The sequence below is a fragment of the Mauremys reevesii genome, linkage group 1, assembly GCF_016161935.1.
Source record: "Mauremys reevesii isolate NIE-2019 linkage group 1, ASM1616193v1, whole genome shotgun sequence".
NCBI lineage: Eukaryota > Metazoa > Chordata > Testudines > Geoemydidae > Mauremys > Mauremys reevesii.
This window is the reverse complement of record NC_052623.1, coordinates 350,793,704-350,818,919: the sequence shown is the minus strand read 5'-3', so window position 1 is coordinate 350,818,919 and position 25,216 is coordinate 350,793,704. Positions and strand designations below refer to the sequence as shown.

Sequence of the window (25,216 nt, the reverse complement as noted above, 5' to 3'; positions counted from 1 at the left end):
TTTGAACTTGGACACCCATAAGTCTTTATCCGCTATGTCGGCCAGTTCAATTTCAAGATCGGGTTGACTTATCCCTGTGAATGCGGATATGTTCAGCAGGGATGGGTCGATGTCCAGCGGTGTGACAGGGAAGGACAGAGTGTTTTTTTCCTTTCTGAACTCGCTGAATCTTTCTCCAAATGCAACTTGCATTGCCATAATTGCACGGTGTAAATAATCACAATTTATGTGATTGTTCTCTTCTTTGAACTCTCTCAGGGAGGGGAAGTGAGAGAGCGTACCTCTCTGTACATCTCTGGCAAACACTGTCATCTTGCGCTCAGATGCCAGAACATCCTCCAGCAACTGCAGGGCCGTGCTTCCCTTTCCCTGGAGATTTTTATTCAGCGTGTTTAAGTGACTTGTCATATCCACCATGAAATAAAACTTTTCCAGCCAATCGAGGTCTCCCAGTTCGGGATAGCTGAGGCTTTTGCTTTCCAAGAAGGTTTTCACATGTTCCAGACAAGCAGCGAAGCGTTTCAGCATGTCTCCCCTTGACAGCCACCGAACTCTGTTGTGCAGCAGGAGATCCAAATATGCGCTCTCGACTTCATCTAACCATGAACAAAACTGTCGGTGGTTTAACCCGTTTGCAATTATTTTGTTCACTATCTTAATAACAAGGTTCACCACTTCCACACATTCAGGGGGGAATGTTTGAGCGCACAGTGCTTCTTGGTGCAAGATGCAGTGAAACGTCATCAGCTCTCGATCCAGCGACTTTTGAAGTAAATTCACAAAGCCCTTCTGTGCTCCTCTCATACTGGGTGCACCATCAGTAGACACTGACACCAGGTGAGTGGTGTTTATTCCTTTGGCTTTTAGACAACTCAAAACAGCCTCACAAATGTCCTGTCCCCGCGTTTGGCCCTTTAGCGGTATGAGTTCAATCAGTTCTTCCTGCGGCCCATCAGAGTTCACATATCTGCATAACAGTGCTGTCTGCTCAATATCATTTACATCACTTGACTCATCACAGGCAATTGAATATGCTTGAGCTGAATTGATGTCATCAATTTGCTTACTGGTGATGTTTGTTGCCATTTTAATGGTCCTGTCCTTGACGGTCTTTGCAGAGAGAGGCATTTCTTTAATTTTCTGAATAATTTCCTGTTTGTTTTTGAATATAGATGCTCTGATATTTTTATGAACGATTCTTTCATGTATTCTCCATCTGTGAATGGCTTCCCCCTCCTTACGATCTCATGAGCTGCCACAAAACTAGCAGCTGTAGTTGAGTTTGGAGAGTTGATCCACTTCATGAAAGTATGTTTGCTCTGCTCAACTTTCCGTAGTAGTTCCGAAATCGCTCTCTTTCATCCATCTTCAGTTGGGTACTTTTCAGAAAATGCTGAGTGCTTGTTTTGAAAATGTCTTTCAACGTTACATTTTTTGTTGTTTGCTAATTTCTCGCCACATATCAAGCACACAGGTAAGCCAGCGTCATTGGCAGTGAAGGCAAAGGAATCTGTCCATGCAGAATTAAACTCTCTATTTTCTTCTGAGATTTTTCTTTTTTGGGATGTATTCATCGTTAGCTTACCACGGGGGTCGCACACTCAAGAAGCTGCCTGCAGGTAAAGGCGAGGGTTGTAGACGTGGATGTGACGCATATTTTAATTGACAAATTATAAAAACTTTTTAAAAATTCGATGTTAAAGTATCACCTCGAACTCCAAGATAACTGTGCAACAAAATAAACAAAAATAAAATATATAAATAAAAATTAAATTAATAAATAACCGTTATTCTTTTTTTTTCCTTTTTTTCTTTTGTCAAGGCCGAAGGGAGCCACAACAAGGAGGCTGAAGAGCCGCATGCGGCTCCAGAGCCGCGGGTTGCAGACCCCTGATCTAAACAAACAAAAGGTGGAACAATAGAAATACTATTGTGCCCATTGTAAATATGGAGAACTGAGACTCAAAGAGATTCAGTGACCAGGAGTCTGTGACAGAGCTGGGAACTGAACCTAGACTTCTTGGGTTTCAGCTCGACGTCTTAACAACACCCTCCTTCTGGTTGTTATTACTTCTTTGCTAGTGTGCCCCAAGGCTTTCCCATGGCTGTCAGCAAGAGTCTTGTGTTACCTTGCTAACGGGATTGCTTTATGAAACAGTTCCTGCTTACAAGGCGTTGTGTATATGAGGACATGACAAAAGTTTCTGGGGCTGCGTGAGATGCGTCCTACACAATAGAACCCAAATCTCCTGACTCGCAGTCCTGTGCTCTGACTACTACACCAAACCTCCCTAATTTCTACCTTAAGACCCTCTGCCCCTCCTGCCTTACTAAATTTCCTGGTTTTTTGCAACTCTGCTTCTGAAGGCTCCCTTCCATAAACGTTCTCTTTTCCTTGGGATTATCTGCCAGCCAGCCGTCGCACTGTAGGTGTGTTGGCCTTTTGCTGGGATCTCTTTATCTTCCTGAAATAGCCTGTGGTTATCTTGACCCCCAGTGGCAGCCCATGTTCTTCATTCTGTTACTCATCCCGTTGGTAGCAGGTTGGCGCACTTCAGCTCATCCGCCTGCCTTAATCCCAAGTCTGAATTCCAAACGTTATTACTTTGGGCCCTATTGCACAAATAAGGTAGGTGGTGACATTCAATAAAACCGGATTACGGGAAAGCTTGGAGAGACAGTTAAAGTATCCACGCCTGGATCACAGCCCAAACTCAGGAGCTAGCACTTCCGTGATGTGCAGGTTTTCCTCGCAAGCTACGTGCCAATGGAGGTAAATACTGCAATGGTTTTGTCAATGTCAGTCAAATCTGATCGCAAACTTGAATGCAGCCCTAAGTGAATTATGCAGGACAGAGAAAGTACAGCTCTGTTAGGTCACGCGGCCCATCTCTCCCCTGAGGCAGCATTGTTCCTTGGATTCTATTTTCCAGGGCTTTGTCCACCACCTCCCCTGGGGAGACTATTAAAGAGCCTCACAGATTTCATTGTGAAGACGTTTTCCCTAAAATGCAGCCCCCGTTCTCCTCTTTGTAATTTCAGGCCCATCGTTCCTTCTCATACACCTTTGAGCCACTATGGCCTCCACCTGCGTAAAGCTCCATTTCACAGCCCAGTCCTGCTATTTCCCAGACTCTTTCACTAAATAAGTAGAACAGCGGTTCGCTTTTTAAGAAACCTCCATGTGTGCACAGGTGTGTGTCTATGCACGTGAGCGTGTGTGCACGCGGTATTGCCAACCTCAAGCATTAAAAATGACGAGATTGTCTTAAAAATCATGAGATTTAACAAAACAGTAATAAATGTTGGAGTTGTTTATGTGCTGTCTGGTCTCTGAGAACTTGGAAAGTACTTGGGCAGTAAGTCTCAAACTGTAGCAACCCGAGGACCCTCATTGTGAGTTCAAATTGTTTGTGCACCCCCAAGTCCCTGGCCCCGCCCCCACTCTATCCCCACTCCACCCCTTCCCCTAATGTCCAATCCCCACCCCTCCTCTTCCCCACCTCTTTCTGTCCCCTCCCCTGAGCTGTTCCCGAGCATGCAGAAGGCACTGGGGGTGGTGGGAGGAGGAGTTTATTAGTGGGGCTGGCGGACCCCCTGGAGTACCCTCATCTGCAGACCCCAGTTTGAGAAACGCTGCACTGGGATCATGGTTTTAAGTTTTTCTCCGCAACCATGAGGTCTGGAAACTTACTTTAAAAAAAAAAAAAAGCAAGATGAAATTCTAATGCAATTAACTGATTCCATGAGCTGGGGCTTTCAGAAAACTACAAAATATCGTGACTCTCATGATAAAATCATGACCTGGCCCCAGTGTGTGTGTTTAGGTTAAATGTATAAACACCATGCAAGAGGCGGTAATACCCATGTGACAAACTGAGGAACTGCCTAACTGCATTGACCGAGTACCTTTGGCCTCCTCATCTGCACTCTGCCCATTAATCTATCTCTGCTGGAACTACTCCTAAGATTGCATAGCTCTGTACAGCTGCATTATGGGGAGCGCTGCAAAAGTAAACAGAAGTAACACAAAGCCCCCATTTTAAAAATGATTAGCCAAAGAGGAGAAAATAATGCTGCTTTGGTGGTGGGGTGAGGTGTTTGTGTTTCTATAGTATGTACACAAAAGCCCTGCAATGTTCGTCCCTCTCCCTCCCAAAATGGAGGAGAAAGGGAATCTGCTGACCATCCTAAAGTCTGGGCAGATCCTTTCATAGACAAATATTCTGGGCACCCTGCATGAACATCTTCCACCAGGGGATTCATCAGTGCATGGCTCTCCTTTTCTGGCTGTGTGTTGTTGTATATGGCAAAACTATACAATCTGAGGCTGTGTCTATATTGGGATTTCTTCCCCTGGCCTCACTTCCACCTTGGGGCAGGACTGCAAATGCCACCTTAGGGCAGGACTCCATTGACTGCCATGGAGTTAAGGGGTCTGCAAAAGGGTGTCACTACCACAGAACAGTGATTTTCAACCGGTGGTCCACGGGACTCTGCAGACTATGTCTAAGATTTCCAAAAGGGGTCCACACCTCCATTCAAAATTTTTTAGGGGTCTGCAAATGGAAAAAGGTTGAAAACCACTGCCTTAGGGCATAAGTACAAGACTTTGATGTGCCCATGTGTCCTTCTGCATGGCCTAAATAGAAACAAACCTCCCTTGGGGAGGACGAGACTGCCTCCCAACAGGCCACTCCCTAGGGTGTGAGATAGCACAACGCTCAGCCACACCCACTCAGGCTATTTGTTGCCAGCTTTACAACACAACTAGTGAAAGTAACTCACCTCTCCCTGCACAAAGCCAGCAAATGAGCATGTGGTGCTGCTCTGCATACAACTCCCAATAAATCCATCTGAGCAGAAGTGATAAATGAAGGGAGTGCGCCGTCCTGGGTTCTAAAAAAGGGGGTTTTGCACTTGGGTGATGGAAGCATCTATCCATCCAAGGTCAGAGAGAAGCTGTAACCTTGGGAGTTTAATCCGAGCCTGGAGTGGCCAGTATTCATTTTTAGAATCCTTGGGGGGCCGCCACCTTCTGCACTCAAAGTGCCAGAGTGGGGAATCAGCCTTGACAGTAGGTTTCTCCCTGTTCTCCATGTGCCGATACAGTACAACTGCTGCAGCATAAACACTCCATTTCCCAATCCATAGCAGCCTTGTGAGCTTGTGATTTTAAAACTGGCCTGCTTTTATCAAGGGCAGAAGTTTGTTCCAGCTGTTGACTGTCTCTGCATTTTTGCATGCAGAGTCCCATGTAAATGGGCACAATCAGACAGGTGTGGACAGTTAATCATGAGCACAAAATTTTGCCTACAAAAAAATATATGAGCTGGTGCAGAAAATCCGTCTGATCCTGTAGTTCCTATGCAAGTAAAAGTCTCACAGTCTTCAGAATGATACGTGCAGTGATGGGTACACTGACCTGGCTCCAAGAGCAGCTAATAAACATCTGGCATAAACATCACTAGGCAATATGGCACAGCTAAACACAGTGGGCCTGGTTCAGCACGGCATAGATCCAGATGGGCTGGTGTATCTCTTGATTCCAGTGCACCTACACTAATTTCCTGATGTAACATGCTGGTGGTTCAGGCCCAATGGGTAGAAGAGTTACGGGATGTATATGTAGTGAAAAAAGCCGTGCCCATCACTAGTGCTCGGGGTCCCTGATTCTCACTCGAGTTAATCAGCATAGCTTCATTGGTTTTGGCCCTATGTGTAATAAATGATTTCATTAAAGAGGCAGCCGATACACACGTCGGGCTGTTACATTAGTGGCCGTGCCCGTGCAATGGACATCTCTGACACTACCATAATGGAATTCCTAGGTGTTAAAGATCCATCCAGAGTTCTGTTATCTGTGCTCATTTTAAATCACTCAACCTTCTGAAAATACTTTCCATGCTGGGTCTCAGCCCAGAGGTGATATTTTTCTAGAGAGTCGGAGGACAAAGCATCAAATTAAAATATACTCCAATTTTTAAAATGGATACATATTTTATTCGCTCCCCAAATGGCTGATGAAAAGCACTCGATCCTCAGCAGTCAGTCCTCATGGAGAAGTAATGTCCTAGGAGTATTAGTACTGCCCCTTCTCTTCTTAGGGCTTGTCTTCATGGACAGCGCTACAAGGGTGCACCGACGCCAGTGCAACTGTGCCATGGTAGTGCTTTAATGAAAACACTACTATGCCGATGGGAAAGCATCTCCCATTGGCGTAGTGAATCTGCTTTCCTGAGAGCTGGTAGCTATGTTCACAGGAGAAGTTCTCCCATCCACATCACGCTTGATTTTTCACCCCTTTGAGCAATGTAGTTATACCGATATAGGTCTGTAGTGTAGACCTGGCCTCAGGAGCGCCACCAGCTTTTTTGATGCCTTAGGCGGCGGAAGGTCCCACCCCCGACAGAGGTGGCGGAAGTTCCCGCCCCCAAAATACCACCGACGACCACGGCGGCCGAAGCTCCGGTCACCGCGGTCGCTGTCCCCCCAAATGTGCGGTCACCTAATGTGTTGTGCCGGCCCCGCCTAGCCTAACTCCAACTAGAAATAATCCAGATTCTGCCCCCAGTAATCAGGATGCAACACTTGCACTCAAATAGCTCAGTGGTTTGAGCATTGGCCTGCTAAACCCAGGGTTGTGAGTTCAATCCTTGAGGGGACCACTTAGGAATCTGGGGCAAAAATTGGTCCTGCTAGTGAAGGCAGGGGGCTGGACTCAATGACCTTTCATGGTCCCTTCCAGTTCTAGGAGATTGGCATATCTCCAATTATTCTGAGAGCTGGCCAGACTCTGAGAGTCATTTTTTTGATACTGGAAAGATGTTGGACATAAAGATTTGTAAGTTCTTTAGGTTAGGGTCTGTTTTTTCATTATATGCATATACTGTGCCAAGCACAATGGGGCCCTCATCCTTGATTGGTGGTGTCTAGGTGCCACCTCAATACAAATGGTAAATAATAAACATGTTTAATTGCCTCTTCTCCCCATCTACAATTCAGATATATGTCCTTAATACGCCGGGCTTGTAATTGAAATGGTGCAGCAGCAGAGCTGCACTATTGTAGTGTTTCAGTGTAGACAGTACATATGCCAACCAGGGAGGAGGGATTCTCCCATTGGTGTAAGGAATCCACCTCCCAGAGAGGCAGTAGCTAGGTTGACAGAAGAATTCTTCCGTCAACCTAGCGCTGTATACTCTTGGGGGTTAAGTCATCTTAAATTCACTGCTCAGGCACGTGGATTTTTCACACCCTGAGTGATGTAGTTAAATCAACCTAATTTTCTAGTGGAGACCAGCCCCAGGTTGCAAAGGATTTCCAAAGGCCTCCTATAAGAGTGACAATATTAATATCCTGGTTCTGAGGCTATAAACATTTAATTTCCAGTTTATATGGAAAATTTATACGTAGGAGAAAAGTTGGCATATGTTGAAACAGGGAAAACTTCATAGGAAAAGAAATTTCCTTTGAGCAGTGGTCCCAGACCGGGAAATACCTATCTCCATCCTATTATGATGTAGCGAAACTAGACAAATTCAGAATGGAAATAAGGGGTGCATTTGTACGTGACAGTAATTAACTATTAGAACAAGGTACCAAGAGTTGTGGAGGATTCTCCTTCACTGGCAATATTAAATCAAGAATGGATATTTTTCTAAAAGATCTCCTGTTGTTCAAACAGGAATTATTTGGAGGGAAGTTCTATGCCTTGTATTGCGCAGGAGGTCAGACTAGACGATCACAGTGGTTCCTTCTGGCCTTAGAAGCTATGAAGTTATGAATTATTCATTATTGATTTGTGTGGCAGTAGCATCTGGGAGCCCTGGGACCAGGAACCCATTGTGACAGGTGCTGTACAAACACAATGCAAAAAGATCCCCAAAGAGTTTACAATCTAAGTATACGATTCCATTAAAATAAGAACACTATAAGGTGATGTTTCAATGTCTCTTCGCATTAAAATAAATACAAATAAATTCTCAGACTTGCTATCGAGAATGTGTGTGTATGAGAAGGAAAGTTCCCTTTTGCAACATCAAATCATAGAATCACAGGACTGGAAGGGACCTCAAGAGGTCATCTAGTCCAGTCCCCTGCACTCATGGCAGGATTAAGTATTATTAGACCATCCCTGAGAGGTGTTTGTCTAACCTGCTCTTAAAGATCTCCAATGATGGAGATTCCACAACCTCCCTAGGCAATTTATGCCAGTGCTTAACCACTCTGACAGTTAGGAAGTTTTTCCTAATGTCCAACCTAAACCTCCCTTTCTGCAATTTAAGCCCATTGCTTCTTGTCCTATCCTCAGAGGTTAAGAACAATTTTTCTCCCTCCTCCTTGTAACAACCTTTGTAACCTTGTAATGACCATGGGTGGCAGGTGAATGAGTTGTTGGGGGAGGCTAATCCCCTGCCCCTCCCCGTCTGCCCAAGGCCCCACCCCTCCTCTTCTACCACCACCAAAGCCCAGAGCACACACCGCTGCATGTCCCCAGTCCTGGAGCGCTGGGTGGGAAGCACAGCTGGAGCACCCCCAACCCCAACATGGCAGACGGGCAGCATGGCCAGAGTGCCCCCAGCCCCAGTGCCCGGTAGGCGACACAGCCAGAGCACCCCCAACCCTAGTGCCAGGCAGACAGGTGGTGCCACATTGCCTCAGCCCTAGCCCCCCAGCCCCGGGCCTTCTGAGCACTGGCCTCCGTCTCTCGGCCACGGAGGAGTGCCGGGAAGGGAACTGGAAGCAGGCAGGAGGGGACCTGGGGGCAGAGCATGGGCAGGGCCACACCAGGCTGTTTGGGGAGGCACAGCCTTCCCCGGCCTATGCTACCCACCGCCCATGGTAACAACCCCATAACAGCACCAGATTGCAGTATCCAAGGCTGGCTCATTAATTTAATTTTTGATATCACTGAATCCAGATTATCATTGGACACGTTAGTGATATGTCTGCACTTCCCAGAGAGAGGGGACAGTTCAGTGGAAACCTCTGAGCTTAGTTCTAGTCTCCTGGTAGCAACAAAATCCTACTTCACTAAATGTTAGCTAAAGGACCTTCCAGCAGCAACAAAAAAATGTAGCAAATGTAGCCTGATTGTTACGTTTATTTTTCACATATTGCTTATTTTTGTGTTCTTGAACCAATAAAAATGTGGGTTTTTTTAAATGTTCAAATCCCAGTTGTTTATGCAAACAACATTTGCAAATGCAATTTGGGGGCAGGGAGTTTGATGGGGGTAGGGTGCCCAGATAGCAAGTGTGAAAAATTGGGACACTTTTGTTTCATGAGGCCGTACAGTTGCGTATATAAGCCAAAGTCTCTAATATTGGGACAATGCTGATATTATCGGGACATCTGACCACCCTAAATGGGGCAGTACTTTGCATTGAAATAAAGCTTTGGTCGCTTCCGAACCGTCTCGCCATCAAAGAGCCATGTCATTTGGGGTGGCCTTAGAAGTATTGTGCCACTTACATTTGCTCAAATCTGTTACTCACTTAAATTAAGAGGAATTTTTCACAGTGTGGGACGAAGGCTGTGTCTGGATCTCAGGTAATGCATATTATTATTTGTTATTTGTATTGTGGTAGCACCTAGGAGCCTGTCACAGATCTGGACCTCCATTGTGCTAGGGGTTGTACAGACACAGAACTAAAATTCCCTGCCCCAAGAAGTTGGCAGGCTAAGTACTAGTGAGCGTTGGTATCATTCAGTCTGGTTTCGATCAGCGGTGATGTGTGTAAAACTTTGATTCATAAAGTTTACATCTGTGCTGCCTTCAGAGCTGGGCGGCTGGAAAGCGGCGGTCGCTGACTGAGGTCTCAGCTTTGCAGTCAGCAGCGCAGAAGTAAGGGTGGCGATACCAGGGCCGGCTCCAGGCACCAGCGCAGCAAGCAGGTGCTGGGGGCGGCCAATGGAGAGGGGCGGCACGTCCGGCTTTTCGGCAGCAATTCGACGGCCGGTCCCTCAGTCCCTCTTGGAGGATAGGACCTGCCACTGAATTGCTGCCAAAGAATGAAGCGGCGGCGGGAGAGCTGCCCCGATAGCGGCTTTTTTTTTCTTCTTCCCTTCTTGGGGCGGCAAAAACACTGGAGCCGGCCCTGGGCAATACCATACCGTGCCATCCTTACTTCTGCGCTGGTGCTCGCGGTGGCTCTGCCGTCAGAGCTAGGCTCCTGGCCAGCAGCCACCGCTCTCCAGCTGCCCAGCTATGAGGACAGCAGCAGTGCAGAAGTGAGGGTAGCAGTACTGCAACCCCCCCAAAAAAACCTTGGGACCTCCCTCCCCACACAACTCCTTTTTGGGTCAGGACCCCTACAATTACAACACGGTGACATTTCAGATGTAAATAGCTGAAATCATGAAATTAAGGATTTTAAAACCCCTCTGACCCTGACATTGACCCCAATGGACTGTGAATTTGGTAGGGCCCCTACAACCGGGGTGGGAGGGGGGTACAGGACAGACCAGCCCTAAAATCAGCAAGTGGGAGGGTGGGACCATCCGTGGGACAGGCCGTTGCTGTGGCCAATCAGGGCCGGACTGGGGGCCAGCCATTCAGCAGGCAGGGTTTGGCGGAGCGGACCAATCACCCTCCCCTGGCTCCGCCACCCTGGAGTCCTGAGCGGTGCCCGGGTTGGGACCCAGCAAGGGCTACGCAGGGCAGCGGCGGCAGCTGCAGCATTTCACAAAGGCAGCTGCGGCGCGCGCCCCGGGGCGCAGGGAACCCGGCAGGGGGAGCCGCGGAGCAAAGGGCGCTGCTGCTGCTGCTGTTGCTGCGGCGGGGCCGGGAGAGGCGGCGAGCCGGAGCGGAGCGCCAGGCGCAGGAGGGGGCGAGTTGCCCAGAGCCGGGCTCCCCCAAGCCCCGTGCAAGGAGGGGTCGCAGAGGCCGCGGGTCCCAGCGCTGCAGAGGGCTGGGGGCGGCGCGGGGGGTCTGCAAAGCCGTGCCCCGGCTCCGCGGGCGCATATCACACCCAGCCCCAGCCCTGGTGCATCGCGCGGAGCCAGCCCCCTGCCCAGCCTCGCCGCCGGCCGTCCCCGCAGGGCTGGGGGGAGAGAGAAACCTGCGCGCCAGGGCTCAGCGGCGATCCAGGGAGGCACCATGCGCTGCCCGCTCCTGCTGCTCGTCCTGCTCTGCTGCAGGGGTAAGTGCTGCCAGTCTCCTTCCCGGGGGGTAGCGGGTGGATGGGGACCCCCACTCCGCCGGGAGGGGGACAGGAGACCGGCTCTGGGAGGGGAGAGGGGTTTTCCTGCTGCCCGTCCCGCGCAGTCCTGGGCACCTTGGCCGAGGGTGCCAGCCACGGGGCTAACTGGATGGGTGGATCCCCCCCACCCGTCCGGCACCAGACTGAGACCCAACAACTCGTTGCATATTCGCCACCCAGGGGTAACTGCTGACGCACGCCGGAGCTGAACCAGCAACCTGGTGGTGAACGGGGTCTGGCATCCCACTGGGAGATCCTCGGGCTCTGAACCATCCTCGGGCAGACACGGGCTAGCAGCTTCTGTTGCAATTGATCATAGCAGCCCCAAGCGGTGGGGAAGCATTGGCTCAGGGCAGTCAGTGCTGCGTGAGGGGCAGGGCAGAGTAAAGCCCGGGCTGAGGGCAGCTTTGATCCTCTTCCAGGGGACCAAAGCAAGTGGAAATTTAGCAGCAAGGAAAAGATGTTTCTCTCTCGCCCCGCGGCTCTCCTGAACCCGGAGAATCTGTTGGCCGTGCTGCACATCCAGCAGACACGCCTGGTTTTGCTGAGTTTGAAGTGGAAATGGCCCAGCCAGACAAAAGGATGAACACAGGTTACCCTGTCTGCATAGTAATACCTTGCGTTTATATAGTGCTCTTCATCTCAGAGGAATCTAAAGCACTTTACGCCCTTATTCAGTAGTTGTTACAGGAATCAATTTACCCCATGCTGAAATGCAGGCGTCTCCCGGGTGGAATGGATTAGCTGTTTAACAGCCCACCCAGCAGTTTAGAGCAGGAAATAAACAATACTGCTTCTGATTTGGATCTTACACCAGTTCCAGTTTCATGCTGGTATCATTCCACTGATTTGGTTGGAGTTGTTATTTTTTTGCTTATATTACAGAATGCCTGTACGCCCCAAACAACATCAGGGCCCCACTGGGTCAGGCGCTGTATAAATACAGCCCTCATCTACACTACAAACTTATGTCGGTATAACTACATTGCTCAAGGGTGTGGAGGGCTTTCCCCGTCAACACAGCTACTGCCTCTCGGGGAGGTGGAGTACCTACACCGATGGTGTCAAGTATCAGAGGGGTGGCCGTGTTAGTCTGGATCTGTAAAAGCAGCAAAGAGTCCTGTGGCACCTTATAGACTAACAGACGTATTGGAGCATGAGCTTTCGTGGGTGAATACCCACTTCATCAGATTCTGTGCATCCGACAAAGTGGGTATTCACCCACGAAAGCTCATGCTCCAATGCGTCTGTTAGTCTATAAGGTGCCACAGGACTCTGCTGCGCTTACGCCGATGGGAGATGCTCTCCTATGTAGGTAGCGTCTTCATGAAGCGGTACAGCTGCACTGGCTGCAGCCCTGTAAGTGTAGACAAGCCCTGAGAGACAGTCCCTGCCCTGTGGAGCTTACAATGTAAATGGACAAGACTGATGAAAGGTAGGAAGGGAAACAGGAAAAGCATCTTACCTGAGGTCACAGCAAATTGGTGGCGTAGCCAGGAATAGATCTCCTGACTCCCTGTGCAGTGCCCTAGCTATAGCACCTCTGTTTGCTTACCCCGACTTACCTGGTTGGAATCAGGACCCCATACAAGGGAATTTGATGAGAGGAAGTAATAATTCAGACTTGGATTCATCCAGGACTTTGGGTTTAACACCCATACTCTTGTGAAAACTGCCGTAGGATCTTTAATGGGCCCCAAGCCACCAAGACCTCGGTTGTGTGTCTCGTCTGAAAGGTGTGTTTAAAATGCACTCTCAGCATGAACCATTTTTAAAGAAAAATAGTCGGAAAGGGAATTCCTCCCTTTGTTGTAAACGGGAGGAAGGGCGAGGACAGCGAAAGAGTGGAATATTTCTTGACATTAAGAGGGAGAAAGGATGGACAAAAGTTAGTGAAGTCTTGCGCTAGAGGATGTCTTGCAGTGGCCTCTCTGCCCATCTGACGGCTTGCCTTCGCTGCTCAAAGCGGCCGTTTTTTACCTTGCGGTAACTATCCTGAGTTAAAAGCACAGTGAAGGTCTGCCCCAGGCAGAGGTGCGGGGTTAAGCTCAGCAAGTTTAATCTCCCACTAAAACTAAAGTGCCTTGTCTTCATTGTGTTTTTACCGCAGGATAGCTCCTGCGCTGTAGTTACCCCTGGTAAAGAAAGCACCACTTTTTCAGCAGTGAAGACAAGCCCTGAGTCAACAAGTGCAGGGACGCCAGGCTGTTATGAAAGCGGATAGAGGCGTTGAAAAAATGATTTCTCTTGTTGTTTAACATGAGAAGATTAGGCCAAACTCTGATCTCAGTGATGCTGGTGTAAATCAGGAGTAACCGCACTGAAGTCAGTGCAGCCACTTGCACTTTACACCAGACAGAACCTGGCCCAGTGATGCCTCGGAAGATTTTTTTTCAGGGTTTCGAGTCAAATCCACTTTGAGTTGTATGAAGAGGGGTTGAGGACTGTGCTGTGGGGTGATGGTGGTGAGGGGAGGCGTTCTGATGGCTCTGTTATATTATCTGTCAAGTGATCCTGCTGGGTTCCTCTTGGAACTCATCCAGTTCTGCCTAACAGCAGCTCCTTCCGCTCAAGGAGCAAGGACCCACATGTGTCAGGAAGGGTGGCCACCCCTGTCCCTTATTTTCCTAAAGGAGAAAAAAATTGTGTGTGTGGGCAGGGGTTGGGGGGTGTTAATTAAAATATGCAAAAAATTTTAAAGAACAAAAATAACTGGAAACAACAAGGGGCTTGATTGCCCTCTGCCTGACTGCTTGTGTAGCCAGGTATAGCTGTTCACAAGGGCTGTGAAATGCTATCACCTGTGCACACAAGTGGAGCGTTCTGATTTGGTAGTGTTCTACCCTGGCTTCGCACAGGTGTAAATAAATGATAGCACAGTGCACAAGGCGGCTCAGCATCAGGCCTGTGGTGTTGCAGTTTTAAAAATGCAGCTATTTTCCGCTAAGGCTGTTCACTGTGTAATCTGGGCCTGATTCTGAGCTCACCACCAGTGTGATCCACTGGCTTCAATGGAGCTACTCCTCATTTACACTGGGGTAGGTCAGATCAGAATCCGGCTGGCACAGCAGACACATGAAGATGGTTTTAAGCATAATTGCCTCCAATTCAGAGAATCCGTTGAGAAAGATGCCTGTTTCAGCATGTTCACGGGACACTTATTAGATTTTTAAATTCAATTACAGGATACGGGGGTGGTGTTGACTTGGGAGGAGAAATTTGACCCCTTTATCTTACGGGTGGATAGAAAGAATCAAAATCTCAAATAATCCTTAATGCAAATGGCAGGACTGGATTTTCCCTACAGGCCTGCTGTTCGCCTAATCTAAAGCCATCACAGTCCCTCCACCCAAGGTTTAAACTTGCGTCTCTAAAACTCTCCCTCTTCAGTCCCAGAGCTACAACAGTTCCAAAGAAGCCAAAGGTTGGTTCGTGTGTGTGAACTAGAGAAACTTTGAGTGATCTCACTTTTCATTCCGTTATTCGTGATACTGCGTTATAGATAGGGGCAACAGGCCGTCTGGGTTCTACTCCTGATGCTGGGAAGGGATTGGGGTCGAAGCAGGAGAGTCGCCAGGGTGGGGCTACACTAGGACAAGGGTTTTTTTTAACACATTGGCAGATGTGTGTTAACTAACACATTAAATTGTTATGTGGACAAGACAGGTTGTGATTGTAACTTGCATTAGCAGGTGGAGGTGAAGTTGGGAATCCGGCATTCTATCCCCAGTGTAATCTTCGGCGAGTTACTGAAATTGCGCTGTGCCCCTGATTCCCCGAGCAGTGAAATGGATACAGTAACGGTACACCCTCTCCCCCAGGCTGTTTGGAGGCTTAATTAATGAATTGTTTGCAACGCACCCGGACATCCTTGGATGAAAGGTCCTGTAGCGGTGCGACATCATAGTTTATTTTAATTCCGGAGGGTTTCTTTGAAGAATTATTATTATTATTCACGCCGGTGGCTGAAGTGATGCTGCAGCAGTTTTCTAGACACAGTACATGAGCCTGGCACCTTGTTTGAAGCTCTGTGAAGCTTCAGGGCTCTAGCCCCTGTGTTTGTGACATACACCCTTTGGGGCTTGTGTGCATGGGGCTTTGTGGCAGGTGTATGAGATTAATTAGGGTCAGTGAGCTCTCTTAGGCCGTGGAATAGTTTCCCCATCACTTGTGACATTAAAACCATAGGAGCTTGCAGGCAAGAGAGAGATTCCCGCCCCGCCGCCCCAAGAGCGGGTGGGGTGAGACCCACCCAACCTGGGAAATCCTGGAGATCTTGAGACCTGCAGAAGGAGACTTTGTGCTGGTTAGCTACTTCCCAGGGGTACCCCCTTCTCCTATGGCAGTGGTGCTCCTTTGAGAGCTGATCCACTGTATGTACGTGGAGGAGATGGGAGTGTATTGGCAGATGGGGACAGGACAGAAGATAGGTCTGAGCATTATCTACAGAGGAGAGATCCCTGTGAGTATGAGGGGAGATGAGTGGGGAGAATGGCTGCTTCCCCTCCCCTCCGCGTGCACACCCGAGAGCCCCACTGATTTGGGTCAGAGGAGCGTCTGCAGGATCGGGAAGAAGGAGGCTGCTTGCAGTGGACCTGCTGGCTGGATTCTGATGGGTTTGGCCCGCTCTGACATGAGCAGAGAGGAGTGCATGGAGCCTACACTTCTGAGCCACTCCACTGATCTGAGTGCAGTTCCATCTGCTTGCAGCAGCTCTGACTTTGGCTCCTCCTCTTTCGGGGCACCTACCATCCCATGCAAGAGTCTCTGTCTGTGCCCAGCTGCTGTCCCTGTGTCCGAGGTCCTCTGTTTACTCTGTCACCGAGCCATCAAGCTGTCAGTTTGCTCCTGTGCCCGCTCGGGAGCGGGGACTGCAGCTGCATGCAGAGTGGGACTGTGCTCTGACAGAGCAGGGAAAACCAAGGCAGGTTGGGGGGATGCTGTGAGCATCATCTGAGATGTTGCCCCCTTTAGAACTCAGGGCAGCGGAGGTGCGTGCTGCCCCGTCAGGCTGCCAGCTCCAAGCGTGGAGGGCACTGGGGGGAAGGTGCCAGATGGTTCCCATTCACCTGAGGATCCTTGTAATGGCCTGACTAGTTAGCATGTGCAGTGCAGCCCTTTGCTGGATGGACCTGGAAGGGCCCAACTGTGTGTCATAGGCCCCTTCACCTAAGAGAGATTTGCCTTCTACATCAAATAGAAGGGAGTTGTGCTTCTGGAGCAGGAGGGTCTGAATTCTGCCTTTGCTGCCTTATCACTCCCAACCCCGCCCAACACTTGGACCTGTTTTACCCTCCAGATTGTTCCTTCTCAGACCACCCTCGTCTCCCAAGCTGAGTGCGTGTATACCACCCCCTTTCTTGCTGAGAACTTCTGTCTCAGTGACCAGAGGGGGAGGCTGATGGCCTGGGGGAGATCAGAACAGCTCTGCTGGGTATGATAGGAGCTAATGGCATGCGGGGCCGCAAAGTCCCCCCAAATGTCTGGCTATCGCTCATGCTGCTCCTGGCTAAGTTCAGATCAGCCACGAGCCAAACATCCCGGGACAGTTAAAAATTTGAAGGAAGCAAGGAACAGACCCAGCCAAATTACACACTCTCTGTGTATGAGACTGTCTGGCCGCATCTAGCTCTGCTCACTTGTTTGAAATCCTGGTAACTTTTTCCTTTCACATGCTTGCCCCGATGTCTTTGTTTTCTAAGAGCCTAGTTATACCCATTGCTCCTGTGGCTGCCCTGGGTCGCTTCTTCCATAATTAGCCACTTTTCCCTGTTTAAAAAAAAATTGTTTCCGAATTCCTGGAGCGCCTGCCCTTTCCTTCGGGAAGAGTTCACGACCCGGGGACGCAAATAGCTCTGGGGCATCTATTGTCTCCGTTCCCCCTCTTGTAAACTCTGTGCACCTTCCAGCGGTTGTCTCTCAATCTCCTGTTTTCCACAGAATGGTGACCTTGTTTGTTTAGCTTTACTGAATTGCTAAGATCCTGGAGTACCTAAGTCGCTTAGGTTTTTCCCTCCCTATCCACAATCTCTCTTATATAATAAGATGAGCTGAGCTGCATGCAGTGTGCACCTCGCTAATATCTACGTGCTGTTGAATCTTGCATGTAACCATCCAAGGGACACCAGGCTAAATAACACCGAGTGGGCAGGACCCAGATGTGTTATAGGCATGTTATGGAATCTTGTGACATAGTTATAGCATGGATTGGCAAAACTAAGCTGTGTTATAACTACGGTATGTCCTAATGCGATAAATTTGTCTCTGCAGGTGGGCTCTTAGCATAATTTTCAGAGTCACCAGCTCCTCCAGGTTATTTTTCTGGTTTCTCTTGTGATGTTCTTTGCAATAACTTAATGTCATAGGGATGCCAAATTTACCATCTCCATTAGCCCTTTATCCTAATATAATAACAATGACATTGAAAGGCAACAAATTTGAAACTGGTAAAAGGTGCCTAGCCACCTGTGGAACTCACTGCCAAGGGAGTCCATTGAGCCATTAAAGAAAGGATTAGACCGGGATATTGAAACATAACATAACCCAGTATCCTGTTGTAACATTGCTGACTTTGCTGGGACACAACTGTGAGTGCCAGTTCAGGACAAATTGCTTAAAGCAGGGCAATTACAGCGCAAGGCTGGAGTTCCTAAGGCAAACTATACCAGCCCAACAGAGAAGACTTTGGTCTCACCCCACTGGCTAACCACAAGTCACACAAGCAATTCCCCTAGACACTCCAGTCTCCCAGTATCACCGCCAGTGCCACTCGCTATGGGGGTGAAGGGTTTTGAAAACCAATACCCCAGTAAAAGAAAAACGGTTCTCTTGATCCCAAAGGACCAAGCCCCAGACCCAGGTCAATATACAAATCAGATCTTACCCACAAATCACGCTGTTGCCAATCCTTTAGAATCTAAAATCTAAAGGTTTATTCATAAAAGGAAAAGATATAGATGAGAGCTAGAATTGGTTAAATGGAATCAATTATATACAGTAATGGCAAAGCTCTTGGTTCAGGCTTGTAGTAGTGAAAGAATAAACTGTAGGTTCAAATCAAGTCTCTGGAGTACATCCACAGCTGGGACGGGTCATTCAGTCCTTTCTCCAGAGCTTCAGTTCGTAGCAAAGTTCCTCCAGAGGTATGAAGCAGGATTGAAGACAAGATGGAGATGAGGCAGCTGCCTTTTATAGTCTCTTCCAGGGGTAAGAACACATCTTTGTTCTTACTGCGGGAATTTACAGCAAAATGGAGTTTGGAGTCCCATGGGCAAGTCACATGTCCATGCATGACTTAGTTCTTTACAGGTGGCAGCCATTGCCCACATGTTATCTTGAAAGTCCCAGGAAGACTTCTTATGTGGATTGGAGTCTCCCAAGGTCTGTTGTCAGTTAAGTGTTTCTTGACTGGGCACTTAACTCGCAAATTCTTTTCTCAAGAAGCCGACCAAATGCTTTACTAAGGCTACTTAGACTCAAATCACATTGAGATACAAGTACCTAGCCAATATTCATAACTTCAACTACAAAAATGATACACACGCACACACAGAGATAGCATAATCATAATTAGCCAATCATAACCTTTCCATAGACACCTTACACGACAACCTTTGTACAATATTTGCTGCCAATATATAACAGTGATTGCAACAATGATCTAAACGGTTACAGGTTATGTCAGTAACGTCACACCTGTCTTCTGACAGTGGCCCATGTCAGGAGCGTCAGAGGGAACGAACGGAACAGGTCATCATCATCGCTCCAGTCAGGGTGCTGTGTCGGGGCCGCACAACGCGGCTTGTTTCTGCTCCAGCCCGGGCGCTGGGTCGGGGGCCGCACTATGTGGCTCCTAGAAGCCTTGGCATGGCCCCGCTCTGGCTCCTACACTCCAGTGGGCCCCCTCCAGCGCTCTAATGGGAGCTGCAGGGACGGTGCCTGCAGATGGGGTGGTGCCTGCAGATGGGGCAGCTCGCAGACCCTCCTGGCTGCGCCTCTGTGTAGGAGCCGGAGAAGGGACATGCCACTGCTTCTGGGAGCCGCTTGAGGTAAGCGCTGCTTGGAGCCTGCATCCCTGAGCCTCTCCCCACGCCCCTGCCCTAGCCCTGATTCCCCCTCCTGCTCTCCAAACCTCTTGATCCCAGTGGAGCACCCTCCTGCACCCGAAACCTCTCATCCCCAGCCCCACCCCAGAGCCTGAACCCCTTCCCACACCCCTGCCCTAGCCCTGATCCCCCTCCGAACCCGTCAGTTCCAGCCCAGAGTACCCTCCTACACCTCAAACTCCTTATCCCCAGCCCCACCCCAGAGCCCGCACCCCCAACCAGAGCCTTCACTCCCTCGTGCACCCCAACCCCAATTTTGTGAGCGTTCATGGCTCGCCATACAATTTCCATTCCCCAATGTGGCCCTCAGGCCAAAAAGTTTGCCCACCCCGGTCTAGGGACACCATCCCTGCCTATCCTGGCTAATAGCCATTGACGGACGTATGGAGCACATCCACAGTTACATGAGTTAGGATAACAATGATGAGGGTCATACAGCATCATGCATCAAGCCTAATGCTCACGGAGGGGCTTTGGAAGAACTTCTCCAATTTCCATTACTTGTCCATTACAGGGATTTCAGCGTGTTGTTAGGTATCTGGGGCTGGCCATTGCCAGAGACAGGAAACGCAATTAGATGGGCCGCTGGTCTGACCCAGTTTGGTCATTCTTATTTTAAAAACTAACAGTTCTCCACTGCATTGGTGCTTGAGGCCAAATAGATGAGCTCCATCTGAAAATGATTTGCTCTGTCTTTTTGTTGTTGTTTCTTCCCCAACCCCTTTCCCCAATATCGTCATCAGATTTGAGACCAACGCTTTGTGGTCATTTATATACAAGATCCTGGCTCTCAGACTGACTCTTGTGGCTGCTCACCAACCTCGACCTGCTGCCTTCCCCCTGCTGTGAATAACTGCCCCATCTGATTGTTTTGCCATTGCCAGGATTTTCCCCTTACATTTTTAAGGGCATTAAGTACCCGTGAGAGTTGCTGGCGTGAAGACCTGGAGATTGACGCTCTCTATTTAGCCAAAGATTGGGCAGCCTCAGGGTAAGTTTCCGTTCTGTTGCCCTGCCAACGTGCCTCATCGTTGACCTGGAGGGACCATATGGATGGGCAGTCTGGTCACTCTCCGTGGCTCCGTGTGTGCACTGACAGATTGTGTACTCTTGTCACTTTATTTATTTATTGGCTACACGGGGTCTTTAATTCCCTAGGAGTTTGCTGGAGGTAGCAACCATTTTGTGGTTGGTTCAGGTGCAGCTTGTTGCAGAGGAGATCCTGTGCTCTTGCTCGCTCTGGTGGAGACTTTACTTCTGTTCTTTCTCGCTTTGTTGTTGTTTTTTTCTCTTCATGTAAAATCTAAGTTCGTGGTTGTGCTTTGTGTATGGAGAACGAAAACTCTCTTTAAGACTTTCAACAGGGGTGGCCAAAGTTCATTCTTATTGGGGTTTGTGATGTGGACACTTCTCTACAAAACTAATGTTGTGTAGTAGATCACCAAGAGCTGTCAGGTGATCGCAGGTGTTCTTCACTCCTAACCTCGGCTGGAGTTGAACCAGACACCTAGAAGTGCTGCAGCCAAGCCCCTGACCCACCTAGTCCACATGCTGTAATTGTTTCCTGTCTGTAAGGGTATGTTTATGCTGCAGTTAAAAACTTGTGACGGGCCTGGGCTAAAGGGCTGTTTAATTGTGGAGTTGATGTTTGAGCCCTAGGACCTTGTGAGGTGGGACGGTCCCAGTGTGCGGGCTTCAGCCTCAGCCTGAACATCTACACTGCAATTAAACAGCCCCTTAGCCCAAGCCAGCTGGCTCAGGTCAGCCGTGAGTTTTTAACTGCAATGTAGACAGTCCCTCAGATAGATACTCAAGCAGACTTGAGTCTGCCCCTGAGAGCTGCTGAGGTCCTGCCACTTCCACTGACCTCAATGGGATTTGCCAGCACTTCACAGGGGCAGCCCGTACCATGTGTCAATCGTGAGCTTAATTTAAAATCCCTCTCCTTTTCCCTGTACTAAATATTATAACTTTGTCCCTTCTCCCAGCCTCCCCTGCCACTGGAGTGAGGTTTTTCTATTTCTCTTGCTGCTTCCTTCATTATTCTGGGGTAGGGTGACCAGACAGGAAGTGTGAAAAACCAGGACGGGGGTGGGGGTAATAGGACCCTATATAAGAAAAAGACTCTAAAATCAGGCCTGTCCTTATAAAATGGGGACATCTGGTCACCCTATTCGGGGATGCAATTCTTCTGCACCTGGGGCTTTGTCAGCTTTTAGTAGTTTTAATTGCATGATTATCTGCTTTAGTGCTATGCTCAAACCTCTTAGTGTTTCCTTCTGCCCTCCAGGAAGATGTAACCCTACCTAAAAACGGTAATAGACTGGTGGGAAATTCTCACTGTCTGTTCCAGCTGGAGTACAAGCCGTAGCTCTAGTTAAGGTTGCCTGAGCATTAGCATTACAACATGTTCAGTTGCTATTTCATTTTTGGCCCTGGTCTCTGTCTGAAAGTGAATTATTTTGACAAGCTGGAGGAAAAATGGGATTAGCCCCCCCCCCCTTTTTTTTTACAGGAGGGGAAATAATGAACTTTTCCATCATTTAAAAATTTTCTTGTGCTCAACCCTAGTGCTAAGAGGCAGTGGCCTGGAAGTCAAGAAATTCTAGTCCTAGCTCTGCTACTGACCTGCCGTGTTCCCTGGGGCAAATTATGTCATCTCTGTGTGCCTCTGTTCCCCTCCCATCCTGTGTCTGTCTTGTCTGTTTAGATTGTAATCTCTTTGGAGCAGGGACTGTCTCTCATGGTGTGTCTGTTCAGTGCCTAGAACAATGGGGTCCCGATCTCAGCTGGTATCTAGGCTAGGGTTGCCAACTTTCTATTTGCAGAAAACCAAACACTCTTGTCCCCCAACCCCTTCTCGGAGGCCATGCCCCTGACCACATCATTCCCTCCCCCCCCGGTCACTCGCTCTCCCCCACACTCGCTCATTTTCAGCGGGTTGAGGCAGGGGGTTGAGGTGTGGGAGGGGTATGGGCTCTGGGCTAGGGGTGTGGGCTCTGGGGTGGGGCCAGAAATGAGGGGGATCCAGGCTGGAGCAGGGGGTTGGGGTGCAGGAGGGGGGTTAGGGCTCTGGCTGGGGGTGTGGGCTCTGGCGTGGGGCCAGGATTTGGAGTGCAGGAGGGCTGGGGCAGGGGATACGGTGCTGGAGGGGGTGTGGGCTCTGGGAAGGAGTTTGGGTCTGGGAGGGGGCTCTGGGCTGGGGCGAGGGTTTGGGATGTGGGGCTTGGGGGTGAGGGCTGCAGGTGTGGGGTCTGTGGTGGGGCCGGTGTTTGGGGTACAGGAGAGGGCTCAGGGCTGGGGCAGGGGTTTGGGGTGCAGGCTCTGGGTGTCACTTACCTCAGGCAGCTCCCAGGAAGCAGCGACATATTTCTCCAGCTCCTAAGCGGAGGCGCGACCACATGGTTCTGCGCGCTGCCCGTGCCTGCAGGCACCGCCCCCTCAGCTCCCATTGGCCATGGATCTGGCTGGTGCTGGGGGTGAAGGCAGCATGCAGAGTCCCCATGGCCATCCCTCCACCTAGGAGCCAGAGGGAGATGGCTGCAGCTTCCCAGGAGTCGCACGGAACCAGGTCGGGAGCCTGCCTGCACCGCCAACCGGACTTTTAACAGCCCGGTCAGCAGCGTTGACTGGAGTCTCCAGGGTCCCTTTTCGACTGGGTGTTCCCGTCAAAAACTGGACAGCTGGCAACCCTACTCTAGGCGTTACAGTAATACAAACAATAATAACAAAATGACCACGACTAGAGAGTTTAAATTTGGCAGGGAGCTAGCCCTCACCGAGGATGTGTGCCTCAGCGGAGTTACTCCTGATTGACAGGGTGGGGAGTGAGTGGAGAATCAGACCCCAAAGGATTACACCATGTCAGACCAGTGGAATGGGAATGAGGCCCGATACTGTAATGCATAAGGGGGCTCTGGTGTTGCCTGAATCTGGAGTGCTTAATGTCCTTTCAAACGTAGTTATTTTTTGATGGACTAATACAAAGTCCACAGGTACGTTTCAGCTCCCGACAGCATCAGCAGAGCACTGACCTGTCTTCCACTCAGTACGAAATGCAAATCGAATTGGGAATAAGGAGCAGAGAAGGGAAAATACCAGTAATAAAGTAAAAAATGGGGCACCCCGCTGCCTGCATCCTGGGCACCTTTGGAGTCTATTAATAATTATTGGTTGATATTTATTACAAACACTCTTAGGGTGCTTTTCACCCCAATATTTAGGTGCACTCACACCCAAAGGGTAGTACAAAGAGTGACCTCCGCAGAGGAGCAGTCCTGGCCCTTTTAAAAATCCTTCTCCCCTGCAGGGTGAATTCTACTGAACAACATTGAGTTTCTATAGAAAAGATGCACCCTTCCTACACCGTTTTTAAAGGGACAGAACTGTAGCTCTCTCACCTCTTCCCCTTCAGAGATTCTTATTAGAAGGCTCATTTTCCAAGTGGAGATGGGACCCCAGCCCAGAACATCTGCCCAGGACTTGTGCCCAGCCTAGCTTCTGGCAGACGCTGGTTCCGTGGGCAAACTACGGACCGCGGGACTGTCCTGCCCGGCCCCCGAGCTCCTGGCCCAGGAGGCTAGCCCTCAGCCCCTCCCCCGCTGTTCCCCCCGCAGTCTCAGCTCGCTCGCTCTGCCGCCGGCGCAGTGCTCTGGGCGGCAGGGCTGTGAGCTCCTGGGGCGGCGCAGCTGCAGAGCCTGGCCTGACCCGGTGCTCTGTGCTGCATGGTGGCGGTGGCGGCAGCGTGGCCCGGCTCCGGGCGGTGCGGCTGTAGTGCCGCCAGCCACCAGCGCTCCAGGCAGCGTGGTAAGGGGGCACGGAGCAGGGGGAGTTGGATAGAGGGCAGGGGAGTTCGGGGGGGTGGTCAGGGGGCGGCAGTGTGGATAGGGGTCGGGGCGTTCAGGGCGGGCGAACGGGGTTGAATGGGGGCAGGGGTCCCAGGTGGGGCAGTCAGGAAGAAGAGGGGGGGTTGGATTTGGATGGGGCAGCGGGGGACAGTCGGGACAGGGAGAAGGGGTGGTTGGATGGGGCAGGGGTCCTGGGGGGCCGTCAGGAAAGAGAGGAGGGGTTGGATGGGGTGGCGGGGGTCTGGGAGCGGTCAGGGGACGGAGCCAGGGAGTGTGGCTGGAGCAGGGGTTCTGGGGGGCCCGTCTGGGAACGGGGGGGTTGGACAGGGCAGGAGTTCCAGGGTGGGGGGGGGCAGGCTACAACTCCCTCCCCTAACTGGCCCTCCATACAATTTACAAAACTGGATGCAGCCTCAGGCCAAAAAGTTTGCCTGCCTCTGCCCTAACCCCTGATCATATGGTGTGTGCTGGCTGAATGCAGCTGCCGTTCTGAGAGGCAGTCACTGAAATAAATTAGCATCTGACCCAGCTAGGGCTTTGTAGCCGAGACCCGGGAACTCGATTTGGACTCAGCCCTGGATGGGCATGCGCTGCGGTGGACAAAGCCCCGGGGCGATGAGTTGTGGAGGGCCTGTGTCGCTTAGTAGGTGGGCTGCTGCCTGCTGACCCTGCTGGAACGGCCATGTGGCTTTCATGGCCGTCCCTACCCATACGCGGGTTGGGGGTGGGCGGCATAGGGCACCAAAATGGCTAGGGACGGCCCTGGCCCTAGGTGTCGAATCTTGCACAGAGCAGCGTGGAGATGACAAAGGTATAAATCACTGTGGCTCAATCTCCTGGCCAGTTATAAATGGACTGAAGCTGTTACGTGGGGATCCAGAGGGACACCCAGGATCAGGGCATCCAGGGGGACCTTGTGGCTGACAGATGCCTTCAGTGGAGAGGGAGGCTATGGCCTGGCAAGTCCTCTATCTAGATTCCCTGGCTACCTAGATGGCGCTGCTTTATAGTGCCTTATTCTTACGTACACCGCTACCCCAATAGAACGCAACCCGAT

The 25,216-nt window shown here is 50.1% G+C and overlaps 1 protein-coding gene across 1 annotated transcript in view; it reads left to right on the top strand.

Annotated features, from left to right (window-relative positions):
* The first annotated feature begins 10,727 nt into the window (after positions 1-10,727).
* PODXL (podocalyxin like) overlaps positions 10,728-25,216 on the top strand; it is an 88,903-nt gene continuing 74,414 nt past the window's right edge. Inside the window, exon 1 of the mRNA XM_039519650.1 lies at positions 10,728-11,147. Within this exon, the coding sequence (XP_039375584.1) occupies positions 11,105-11,147 (43 nt within the window). The 5' untranslated portion in view covers positions 10,728-11,104. The remainder of the gene's footprint in view (positions 11,148-25,216) is intronic.